Source organism: Temnothorax nylanderi, unplaced genomic scaffold, assembly GCF_030848795.1.
Source record: "Temnothorax nylanderi isolate EJ_2023f unplaced genomic scaffold, tnyl_v1.0 TNYL_tig0047_pilon, whole genome shotgun sequence".
In the NCBI taxonomy this organism is placed as follows: Eukaryota; Metazoa; Arthropoda; class Insecta; order Hymenoptera; family Formicidae; genus Temnothorax; species Temnothorax nylanderi.
Genome location: NW_027249109.1, coordinates 255,663 through 269,135, shown reverse-complemented (window position 1 = coordinate 269,135; position 13,473 = coordinate 255,663). Strand labels below are relative to the sequence as shown.

The window sequence follows — 13,473 nt, the reverse complement described above, 5'->3', positions numbered from 1 at the left end:
CGCCGTTATCGCACCATTACGAGATAAGGCCAATCTTACGGATCGTGTGAACTATGTCGGGAAGTTAAGATACGTCGCGGCCATTTAACACGGGACTGTCGATAGCCGCTATTAATGACGATACAGCGGGGCCCACCTATAATTACCGACGACGACGTGGTGGACCTGCTCCGACAGACTTTGCATAAATTTAACTCGTCCAACAGGCGTCGGTATACCTCGCTCTGCGTGTACACGTGAATATATTTGGCGAACGAGGCCCGGGCCTGGGCCAAGCTCGTTATCGATATCTCTTATCGCGTCGATTTTTGGCAGTAACGCCGGCCCATAATAATCATCGATTTAACATCGGATTTGTTGCGGAAGATACGCATTTGTCTGAGGAAAAAAAGAACCCGGAAGTGTGATTTCCGACGGATAAACTCTGTTTGTGTTATTTGGCCATTGATCGACGAACACTGATGGAAAATGGATAAAATTTGTGTGGAAGAAAATTCTGTATTCGTTATTAAGTATCCGATACAACACTGTAAATTCGTAGTGTCAAATTGTACTCAATTTGAGTCATTTTTAATTATTCCTATATAAGTCGCCACTGCTCCTACTCAATATGTCATTAATTTAACCAAAACAATGTTAATTTAATTAAACTAATAGAATTAAAATAATACTATTTTGTGTTAAAATAATAAATTTCAACACACATGGTAGTTAAAAATAACAAAATGTTATTTAACTCAAGGTATGGGTTTAAATTTCACCTTTTAATATTTAACAGTGAACAGAGCAGTATTTTAGTAACGCCCCCCGTTACGTAAAGGTCCCGAGTTTTGTTTTTTAATTTTATTATAGACAATAATATTTCTCATCTTTCACGCTATAAAGCCGACCTTCTTCTTGTATTCTATTGAAAGCTGCATATAGGATGGCGTAACTCTAATAACATGCGAATGATATCGATCGTCGGTCGGGATCGCCTACGAACGCGACACGCGTCGATCGTGCACAAGTTGCGTAAGTGCATTCATCCAGGCGGAGATCGGTGCATCTGGGTTACACGGCGATTTATGACGGCGGTAGGCACGGGGGCCCGCGACTATTTATTCTCGCTTAATCCGCCACCCGGCTCCTCAGGCTCGGGCTCCGAGAGTCCCGACTTTTGTTTCGTCATAACGAAACGTTGTTTCACCAACGTTGACGACTGATGAAGGCGCGCCTAAACATCCGAGAGCAATAATCGATGGTAACCGTTCCATCAATGACAGGGTGAGAGGGGGAGGATCGACTAATTACTAGGAAGACAGATGCATGATGCTTTCGCGGGTCGCCTGTTATATAAAACTCCCTACCTGAGAAATGTCCGCGTATTTATTCGTCTCGGCTCGGATTATGTGTACACAAGGATTACCATGGCCGAGGTTACGTCGACTGGCTGTAAAGGAAAAACAATTTACGCCTCTCTTCCGTGAGAGAAATGACTCACGCGAGAGAGTATTTTAATCGAGTCCGTCGATTCCGCAACGGGTGCGCGCACGCCGATAGGTATATCGAGACGCGTTCATTAATTACGTAAATATTGGGATTAGGAACTCTCTGTAGTGTAGGCGTTTAAACTGCCCAGACCACTGATATCCTAATTTATGAATTTACATGGCGAGCAGTGACAGATTCGTCGCCGACACAGCTGTAACCTTTGTGACTTCTTTGAAGCACATGTGTATATAATATACATATTTTTAAAAAATATATAAATACATAAATATTTATATATATATTGTAACTACAGTGTTATATTTATAAAAATATAACTATATATATTTTTTATTTATAGAAATAATTTTTTTATATATTTTATTTATATACATGTATCTATTATATAGATTATTGCAATAATTGTATACAGCTTTTCCTTCTTTCTTGTATATGTATTTCGTTTTATACATTTTTCTATACAATAAACATCAGGTACAATTTTCTCTGCGTGACTGCACAAACGACGATCTTTATTTATTGTTACGTTGTCTGTATCGAGGATTATAAGCGACTGTCACCTTGCTGTATTTAAACCTCCTTACAAATGCGAATGACACTACACAAAGAATTGGCACGGTTCATACATGGGAACATTTAGTGAGTATCGTAGTTAAATGCATTCAGCTATTGATTTATCGCCGCGGTACTGTTATTCCCGTATTATGCTTTTCCAATAGTTTACCGCTCCTCTCGCCGTTTTCGATATACGCGCGGGCTGCTAGTAGCCGCATAAACCTTGGAGCTGCTGACGTGACTGAGAATTTAATGAAATGAGACATGCACGAGCGGAATCGAAAAACTAACTTTCTCACGAGTCTTCGCATGCATACCGTGACTTCGGCTCCGCAACGGCCTTCGTACGTTCCCTTCGGCTTTACACGTAATTACGTCTCCGACGTTAGCCAAATCGTCGCGAGTTCTCGTATCGAATATATGGCTCTCTCTCTCTCTCTCTCTCTCTCTCTCTCTCTCTCTCTCTCTCTCTCTCTCTCTCTCTCTCTCTCTCTCTCTCTCTCTCTCTCTCGACGTATTTCAAAATTAAGTTCTTACATTTTTCGTTTCTGCTCCGTTACATAAATCTCGTCTCGAAAAAAGTATCAAATATTTTTAAAAAACGCACGAGATACTCAGAATGAAGTTTTATGTCTTAAAACATCGACGGATAAGCGATATAATCGTATTTTGATTACAGATCAAATTGTAAATGTATTCAGCTGAGAATTTCATTTTTGTCACATATTCCGCATTCTCAATCCGATGGTAGCATTTATTGTTAAAACATGAAAAATTCCACGCATTATAAAAATAATTGTGGTTCATAAATGTCATAACAAAACATATAATAATTATACAGATACAATAATTTATAATTATATACGTAATAAATTTTAATTATCTATTAATCTACAGTTATTATTCCATGTAATTCTCAATCTCGCTCCGATTCTCATTCGAATGAGTAATTTGCGTCGATAACATTTACGTTGATAAGTAGCTTCGACACTTCATGAATTATTAATTGCGGAAGTCAATCTCTCGCGGACTGATAATCACTAGTAGAAAATAATTTACTCTCTAAATTTCTTGGAGTGGGAATACTGCCACTCCGGTGAGATTTCACTCTTTTGGAGTAAGATTTCACTCTCTTTGGATTTCACTCTGAGTTTAGTGTCTCTTGGTTTTTGTTTTACGATTACATTTCAGTGCGATGACATGAAACTAGTTATAATTGTTGTAATAATAGACTTTGCTTCTTAGATGAACATTAGATTTAACGCCGCTCACATATCGAATTTGGAAAAGCTTAATTTTAAACAAATACACATCACACATTGCTGATTTTTAAATCAATATTATAAGAAAATTATTATGCAGCATTATTTTCGGGATATACAATTATGTCATGAAGATGATAATCTGTAATTTTTAATTATAATACTTAAAAAATTTATTCTTTAACTTTAAATCCCAGTCACATTACACACACATATGCACTCCGGTTGTTTACATGAATAATCATTTTCTTTCATCTCTATTTAATACTCAACTGATACAAAATTCAAGAATTAATTTTGTATCGCGGCGGATTGTATCACAAAATAAACTTTATCTAAACTAAAACTTCAGCTGAATCATGATTACAAATATGATATAATATAGATATCAAATATAGATGAATATCAATTAGATTTTTAAAATTTATAGAACCGTTTTTAAATTACAAAATTTATTAAATCGTATCATGTCTTAAGGCTGGTTTCTGCTGAATTCTTTAGTAGAAACGCAACTACAAACTACGATATACCTAGTACGATACGAAAGATACTTATGGTATCTACCTTTTTCAGTGCGACAAGTATTATTACATCAAGGAGAAATTAATTGCTTTTTTGTTATCTTCTGCGATGATATTGCGTTAAAGTTTTAATTATATAAGTGACCGAGAATTTTTACGACGACGTAGAGATAATCGATCTTGCAGGAGCGACCCAGATCGCTTTGATCGAGAACACGAGACTTTCCCAGGGTAATGTTTCCCGAACATTCCGCTCCATCTGACAATACCGCGTCGGTATATACCGTCTAGTCACTGATGACTCAATCCGGTTGGATACGATCTGACCGGAATGACCGATGACCCCGGCGAGCCACTTCTAATCGTCATATCTTTTTCTTGCTGCAGGTACGCGTGACGGTGTTAGACAGGAACGACGTGGCACCGACCTGGGACTCGGGCCCGTGGAAATTCCAAATCTCCGAGGAGGCGCCGCCCAATACCGTCATCACGGTACTCAAGGCCCACGATCCGGATACCATCGGTACTCTGACTTATACCCTGGTGTCGAATCATCATCGTCCCGGCGATCGCGGTGAGTCCGCGGACAACGATGGGACGCAGGGCCAATTTAAACTGCATCCGACCACCGGCCAGCTGAGCCTCGCTGAGGCCCTCGATAGGGAGACGAAGGAGAGATACGTGCTCAAGGTGCGCGCCGACGACGGCCTGCAACACCGGGACATCGTGCTTTATATACAGGTGATAGTGCGAGACTTGAGCGACGTGGCGTGTTAAGAGATACATTTTCTACACGGAGCAAATAAATTACGTAAAACATACATACATTCCTCTTTACAACATTGTGCTGTAAAGTAGGAGCACGACGCGACATTATTATGAAAGATTGACAATCAATTGTATTTTAATTTTTAATATTAATGAAAATTACAGTGCACATTATAAATTTATTATCAGTTGTGATTTATTTTATATAGACAATCGAACGTACTTCTTTACAACAAAAAGCCGTGTAAACTTTAATTTGAATTTATAATATTATTGATGTGAAAAGCTTCAAACAAATATATAAAAATCTATTTTGGATATATAATAATATTACAGCTTATGCTGTAATTATAATTTAATAATTTGATTTTGTGACGTTTAAAAAGTTGCTGTATTGACATTGTAATCATAGTAAAACGTGTAGCTTGTTTAAAAGCAATTGCACTCAGGTCGTAAGATTTCTTTCGAATTTTAATAAAATAATTGTTTCAAATTATATAATAAAATATTCGAATAATATATTACAATAATTCTTTAGTAAAGTATATGAATTTTTAATACAAATATTAAATACAATTTCCGTTACAATGTCTATAACATTTTGAGACAACAAAGACTTTATTGCAATTTTTAGTACAATATTTTCTTCGTATAGGATAAAAAGTTCTAATTACGATGGAACTGTAGCGAAATAGAATTGGTATTCTAAATCTTTGTTGTTTATATTGTATTTGATAAAGTTTATTATGACATCTTAAGATATATTATGTCAGAAGATGTTTTTTTTCTACGTAAAGATACCGATGATAGTATCGATAATTTTTTATATTGCTCATGTTGATTACTTTCTCACATACCGGCTACTTTTAAAATCACATCCCATCTTCGATAGACTTTCATTTCCGCGATGTCGACCGGTCGCTTCGATCTCTTTCGCGAAAGCGAAATAAATAACTAAACTAGCGTAAGAACACGAAGCGGCCACTCTCTCTGAAAGCATCTCGCGAAATATCGAAAATGGCATTCGTAGCCATTGGCGGGGGAGGAGAGGCGAATTGTGATCCACCAGAACGAAGAGCGGGCGATTGTTCCCGAGTATCGGAATGCTCGGTGCGAGCGAGGGGTCAAGTCGATAATGCATTAGACACGTCCCCGTGCCGAAAGGTCGCCGACAACTTCCTACTATAACTGTAACCTATTGCTTCATATCGACGATTCTCCTCGTGGTTAAATAATAACCCGGTACTCGTGATGGAATTCGGTCGTTGTCGAATGAACGTCGGCGACGTTAGCTAATTTCTCCTCGCTCGAAGGATCGTTGCGCGAATAACGAATCGTCCTGAAAGATAAAGGATTGAGAGAAAAAAAGAAAGAGAGAGAGAGAAAAAAGAGAGAGACGCTAAGTAATCACAGCGATGAATTAATTTACGAGTGTATTTGTACGGGATATCATTATTGCCGCGAGACCAATTACCGGTCAATTTAAAGGCAATCAATCTCTAACGGAATCGAGCCAGGCAACATGACACGGTGCAGTGTAAAAGTTGTCCAATCTAGGAGAAGAAATTTGTTCTATCTAATAACACAGAAATTTTTCTTTTATTTTACAATTAGGTATTTAACCTAAATAAGGTCTCATGGGAAATTCATGAATTTAATTCGAGGAAAATATGCGTATTTACAAATAAATTTTTTGAGAATAGGACACGAAAGTAAGTCAGGCTTTTGCAATATGAGAAAAATGTAGCGATTATGCTTTAAACCGATGACAAAACTCGACTTAAACAAAAAATTAGTCGTGCAAGCCTCAGGCTCTATACTATTTCGAACTATTTCGCGGGGCGTGGGTAAAGGGTTGCGGGATAGATCTGATATTTTTCAATTAATGATCGGTAATCAGACGAAAACGCCAGCGGGGCGAGGAAAGTCTTGGTGTACGGTCATAATGCCGTACGCATAAGTCAGCGCTGTCTATCGTAACGAGCGATCTCAAGCAGAACAATGTTGCGCTATTGCGTACCCGCGCAGGCATCACTCGAAAGATAAATCTACGATTGCCTGGCGACCCGCCATGCGGATTGCTCACACACTCGCTCTGCACGTGCATGCAACAATGGCACACCCGTCCCTCGCCTTAGTGAAAAAGATCGAATTTGTTTCTGCGTCATTGCGAAATATGCCGCGAGAAAAATTGACCCGTGCACGGATCGGTTGCGCCAGAATATCAGAACGAGAGAACGCGAAAGAGAGAGAGAGAATAGTATGATAAATCGCGCAACTATCATGAAAAAGCTCAAGATTTCAATCAGAATTGCTGACCAGACTATGAGATAAACTTAATCTTTAAACGCTCGCTTAACGCCTAACGGACAGCCATTCAATATAATAACGGATTGAGATACATATTGATAAAAAAATTTCTACATTCTTTTATTAATATAAATGTAGAAAAGAAATGAATTTTTTAATTAATCTTATACGTTTTAAGAGAATCAAAAAAATGTATTCTAGAATTATATATACTCTATTTAAAGATTATCTTTTCCCCTTAGCATACACATACACACACACACACACACACACACACACACACATACACATTAGAAGTACTTAAATCAAGTGAGTCAAAATCCACACCCCCCTTCCCCCCCCCCCCCCCCCCCCCGATCCCTAGGCGCGCGCTATTGCGAGGCGTGCTCGGTGACGCGCGGAGTGTATCGTGCGTCCCGCCTTATAATTCATTACGCGGTTCAGTCGAAACGATTCGTGGCGATAAAAAACGCGAGTTGGGCCCGGGATTCGACCGTTTAACGAAGCCCGAAAAGGGACCCCGACCACCGGCACCGGGCCAGCCGAGTTGTGCCGGGACCCCGTCGGAGACAATCGCAAAAATTATCCTCATGATGTGTAATGGCTGAAATTCTTTTAAAGACTTCGCTTTGCCCGCCGCGTGCTCGTGCCCGCTGTTCTATTCTGAAAGGTAGAAGAGAGAAAGAAAGAAAGAGAGAGAGAGAGAGAGAGAGAGACAGAAAATGAGGAATGTCAGATCCGGTTATATAGCTCGACAGTTTCGGGACTCCATTAGAGTTCCTTAAGTAAGAGTTTGGACACCGCTTTGTTAGAAAATTTTTAATTGATCTATCTATTGTTTTTTTTTACAAATTTATGTATATAGTGATAATAATATTTATACATATAAACTATTGAATTAAATTTATTTCTGCATTATCAAACTGCATAGATACCAAACTGATTTTAATGTTTTCGAAAAGTGCACTATATAAGTCTGGAAATGGTAAACGGGATCCAAACTCTTACTTGAAGAACTCTAGGCTCCATGAAAAAGGACTGTGCGCTCTCTATTGGCCGACTGTTGCAAAATTTGCCCCTTCTGGTCTCTTATATCTTATCCTATATATGCTATTCTCTCTTCTCCTCCGTGCCTCTTTTCCTAGCTCGTGTTCTTCTCTCGCTAACCTTAACCATTTCTTCCTCGATCGATCTTCCTGGATCCCTTGAGAATCTTTTTTTTTATTTTAATTCTTCTCCCGCTATCCTCTTCTCGTCAAATCTCCTTTTTGCTCGAAGTCATCGCGAAAGAATAGACTATGATAGAATAAAATGGCGACATTGCCAGAGAATAATACGTATATATTATATTAAATTAAAATATTTTCTATATTCTTTGTTCCGGAAATACAATTATTTGAGAAATATCTTATTTAAGAGCGGAAGAAACCAAGTTTCGCTTGGCAATCAATAATATAATTATGTCACATTTATTTGTATATATACATATAAAATACAACTAATTGATTTAAACAGCTCTAGTTGGTTCTTAATCGTAAACGACGTACACCAATTAAATAGAAATAAGTAATCTATAATATTCGTCAAAAAATGCATTTGTTTATCATTGGGATTATATAATATTTATTCAATAAGAAATTGATTGATATACTCGCTCGATATTTAATGTGTACAAAGTTTGTTATTTCTCCTTACACATTCAAATATTATTTGAAGCAATCAGACTAACAATAAGATCATTAGTGTGACATTCATCATGAGAAACGAGGCCGATTGCGTTTTTTCTCTGCAACTTTCATGCGTTATAAATAGTATAATCTACTTTTTTATTATAGTTATATATAATTACACACACACACACACACACACACACACACACACACACACGCGCGCGCGCGCGCGCGCATTTAGAGAACATCGGCAAAAGTGTGTTATTGTCGCTCACGAACTATATACACGTCTCGGTCGCGGAATCTGGGCCCCGTCTGGTACCCCCTGTCATCCCTCGGTCCTTCACCGAGGCTCAAAGCGTCTCTTGCCCAACCTCTTTTATCCCGTCCCTTTTTCTTCGTCTTCTTCCTTCTTCTCGCTGGCTCCTCGTCATCCACTGTCGTCTCGGAACACCATCACTTTTTGCAAACGTCTCCGAGCCCTCCTTAATCAAACCGTGCCCACTTCATTCTACCGCACCGCGCGTCCGTTCCCGTGGAAAACTTAGATACGTTTCGAGCATACTCGAGCTCTATCTCTAGGGAGATATATCAATCTAGTATTATCTTGTAATTACATTAATTTTCTACGTGAGAAACATTAATAATTTAAATAATTGATTTATTTGCATACTGAAAAGAAAGCTCAATCTATTTCATGCTATATCATAGCAAATATCATTAGTCATTAAATGAACAGTAACATAAAACTTAATAGTATTGCTTTTACTTGTTGAACATGGTTTTATTTTGAATCTTCGATTTTTGCTGGAATAATTGATTGATTAATAACAGATTATTTTATTGTAAACTAATTTTTATCCCGCTATCAAAACAATGACGGAGTTGCAATAGCATAGTGCATTTGCTAAGAATAGACTATGTATTTTGCTTTAGTGGCAACTGCATACATGTTATATTTTACTCCTTTTAATTATTCTTATTAATTTTGAGGCGTTATTGCGAAGAAATGGTGGTTGTAATCTTGAATTATATATATTAATCATCGTCTAATTCCGATTCGATTTACTCTGACAGATAAATTAAATCATATTAAATTCTGCGCGCGTTGGTAGCCGCGAACATAGTCGTCACGCGGGAATAATATATAATTTACATATCTGACTATAATTTACATGTATAAACGAGAGATTAATGTTTCGTTTGTTGTTTAAATTATTCCGCGTTTGGGTTTTCGGCAAGCAAAAATGGAAGGAAAAAAGAAAGAGGGAGACAGAGAAAGAAGCCGCTACTTCATTTGGTTTGACAAATGCGTAAAAAATGTAAATCTGCGGAAATTTGCCGTTCGATTTTGGTCTCTTCAGGCGATAAAAAAAGAACTAGTGGCATCATGGTGTCGCGCGGAAATTAATGTAAAATAACGAAATGCCGACGACTTTAATGTACTCCAATCGTGGTCCGGGCCAATTAAACCATTTATAAAATTATTTGATTTTCAAATGCATTGCAGCGGATGTTCTATAATAGTATTTTTTTGTTATTTTTTTTATACTTGTTGTTTCCCGTTGACAAATAGTAGTTGCATGAAAAATTTTTGTGTTATGTTGCGCATTTTTTGAAAATAACCCATTCGTCACGCGTGACGAATGACTTGACGATTGTAGAATTACAGCAAAGAAATTTGTGTGTGTGTGTGCGTGTGTGAATCTCTTTTTCAACAGCGAAAAATATAGTCGCGAAAACTGGCGAAAAAACGTTGAAGAGAGCGTTTCACGCGATGAAAATGATGTTTACCAGCGCTATTTATTCTCGCCCTCGATCGAGAGAGGGCCGTCTTTTTCCGTCGCGCGTTTCACCGCTGCCGCGACGATCGATCACAATGAGCGCATTGTTACATGAATAAATAGCCTGCGGGGCCCTGAGAATGTTTTCTCGCGCCGGGACTACCGGCGCGCGAGGGAGCGAGGTAGCACAATAATTCGAAGGCGAATGAAGTGAGCGCAGCGCGGCGCGAATATTTCCGGTGGCGGCGTGTTTATCCAAGAATGACGTCGAGTGCGCGCCATTCCAGCCGATTTTATTCTCTCTCTCCGAGTGTTTATTTTAAGATCGCGCGTACCCGGCTTCCGGGTCTATTAAGAGGCGCGCGAGGGACACGAGAGGTGTGCGCGCGGTAAAAATCCTTTCTGCCGCTTTTATTATTATATAAACGCGAGGGATGAAAGGCGCGCGGGGACGCGCGTAATGAAAGCAACTCACTGTGTCCTTTGAAACGGCTTGGAAGAAAAAAAGCTCTCCCGGAGGAATTCTCGGAAGAGAAGTAGGCACTTAGCCCTTAGAATGGTTTAAACACTAGATAAAGGATTTTCGTGGAACGCGCAAGAAAAGAGATCTTTTACTATAATATTTTCAAAAAATTACTTAAATCCTTACATGTATAAACATTTAACAAAAATTTCAAGACAACACAACCCTTTTTACAATATTTTTTAAAAAATTACCTAAATCTTTTATTAAAATGTTTTAAAAATTATAGATAAAAGTATTGGTCTCCATTTGACCTAATTGGCCATTATTAATTATAATCGTCACGACGTTTCGACCATGGATTTCTTTATCTTAAAATCTTTACTGCTACAAATATTTCTTTTGTTCATTTACATGGCGATGTAAAGATGTTAAAGGCAAATGTAACTGTAACAAGCCGCGCCTCGTATCGTCGTGCTAATAGAGAATCTCGAAAACCGCTGTTCGCAGGTCACCGACACCAACGACAACGCGCCGACCTTCCAGAGCACGGCCTACTCGTTCGATGTTCCGGAGAACGTGCCGAGGGGCAGCCGTGTTGGTCAGGTCGTAGCAACGGACGTCGACGCCGAGGGGCCCAACAGCCATCTGAGCTACGTGCTCATCTCCGACTGGGCGAACGACGTGTTCTCGCTGAATCCAAGCACCGGCGTGTTCACGCTCACCGCGAGCCTCGACTACGAACAGGTTGGTACCGGCAACGGAGTCTACGCGCCATCACGCCCAATAATAAGGAATTCTGTTGTAAATAAAGCCATCTACGGCGACGATCGTCGCAATTTTGACCTCGCCGTATTAAAGTCTTTATTTATATTGACAGCAAAAAATTTGAATTTTACATGAATCGTCTCCCCGTGATTATGAATAGTTCATGAATCCGCGTGGAATTCTGCGTCAGCTTTGGCAACCACGAGCGAAATAGTAACGCAAATAAAGTTATCGTCAATAACGATCATGAGTAAATCACACGAGATTTCAACCCTCTCGGATTGGTCCTCCCGGATTTGTTAACAAGCAAATTTGAATTTTTCATGAGCCGCTTTCCTCTCATGATTATAAATAGTCCGTGAGGGATTATAAATATCCGTTTTACGACATATTAATTTTGGCATCCGAACTTTCATCTCAACTTCACGGACACTTCAAAGTCCCTCGGCGTCGAAAGACTTTGATTTCTTCTTTGATTTCTCAACGATTCTCTCTCCACATACACATGACCGTGACTTGCCCGGTCTCTATTTATTATTCCACATAAAAAGACGCTGTTAAATGATCGCAGTCATGAACCAGAGCATGCTCATGAACTGGAACGATAATGCCGGATGATTCTGAAGCCATATGTTTACATATCGCTATAGATATGTCCATCATAACGGTTGCTGGACGCGAAGGGGTTAACGGCGGCTCTGTCGGGATGAAGTTCCGTTCGGATCGGCCTCTCGCAACTGAAAATACGCACGCGTATAACGTTAAAACGCGTCGGATGCCCCGGGCAGCGATTATAACCACGAACACGCCTCTACATTCAAGGATCGGAGCGCACCTATTATATTACCCGGAGCGGAGGGCAACGCTAGAATTTAGGGTTTAACGCTATAACAGTCGGACAGATCGATGAACAGACAGTCTTTAATGGCGGTCTCTCCGGTGCTACATTTTCGGAGACAAGCCATACTTAGCCATACTTTCGGGAACGTACACGTTCGTCGACTGTAGCCAGTAGCGTAACCGAAGTCCTAAAATTCTACAAAGCGGAAAAACTTGCATCGCGATTGACCAAATAGGGTACACAGGTGGAAAATAGTTGTCAACACGCGAGAGAGTTTTGAATAATTGTTATTTACCTATTAACTTTATAGGAAAAGCGTTGATTTTTTACATAAAGCCGTTGGCCGTTGGCTATCAAGCGCTTATTTACTAGTAAATAAATGACAAATTTTTGGTTATAAAAAAAATATTGTTCGAAACTGTTCCTGTTCTCCCGTTATTATGTTCTACTAAAATTGATACCGATAGATATATATAATACAAATATCTAAAAGATTTAGAATGTTTAGCAATGTATCGTATAAAAGAAATATCTGTAAAAGTCTCTATTTCTCTGTATAATTCTGTGTGTTTTAATTCTGTAAATTTACGTCAGTTTTTATCCATTAGAATTTTTGTTCTCTTGACTCTTTATTTAGCTTTACTTCCTATAAAATATATATTGATGTTCTACATTAATCGGCAATGGTGATATTAATATCACCATGTAATAATAATACGCTTATTTTCGTGCCAACCGGTGGCTACGCCACTGTTTTGCGCTTTATGATAGAACATATGCGTGTTGGTGCAGCTTCTATCGAGAAGAAAATGAAAGAAGAAAGAAGGGAAAGCGTAAGCGAGAGGTACGGGATAAGGGTAGCTTATAGAACCCTTCATCAACGTAATGCCCTTTCAGATACACGCCAACGTCATTTACGGAACCGTGAAATACATGTGTACGCGTGTGTGTATGCGAAGCGCATCGGAAACAAAGAAATAGCACGGTATACCGACCACGCGCCGAAACTAACATTTTAGTTCTTGCAAAACGTTTAAATA

General features: G+C 38.9%; 1 protein-coding gene across 1 annotated transcript in view; it reads left to right on the top strand.

The window, feature by feature from the left end:
* Ft (cadherin-related tumor suppressor fat) overlaps positions 1–13,473 on the top strand; it is a 123,009-nt gene that overhangs the window by 88,678 nt on the left and 20,858 nt on the right. The window contains 2 exon segments of the mRNA XM_071705554.1: positions 4,217–4,570; positions 11,335–11,571. Coding sequence (XP_071561655.1) covers positions 4,217–4,570; positions 11,335–11,571 — 591 coding nt within the window.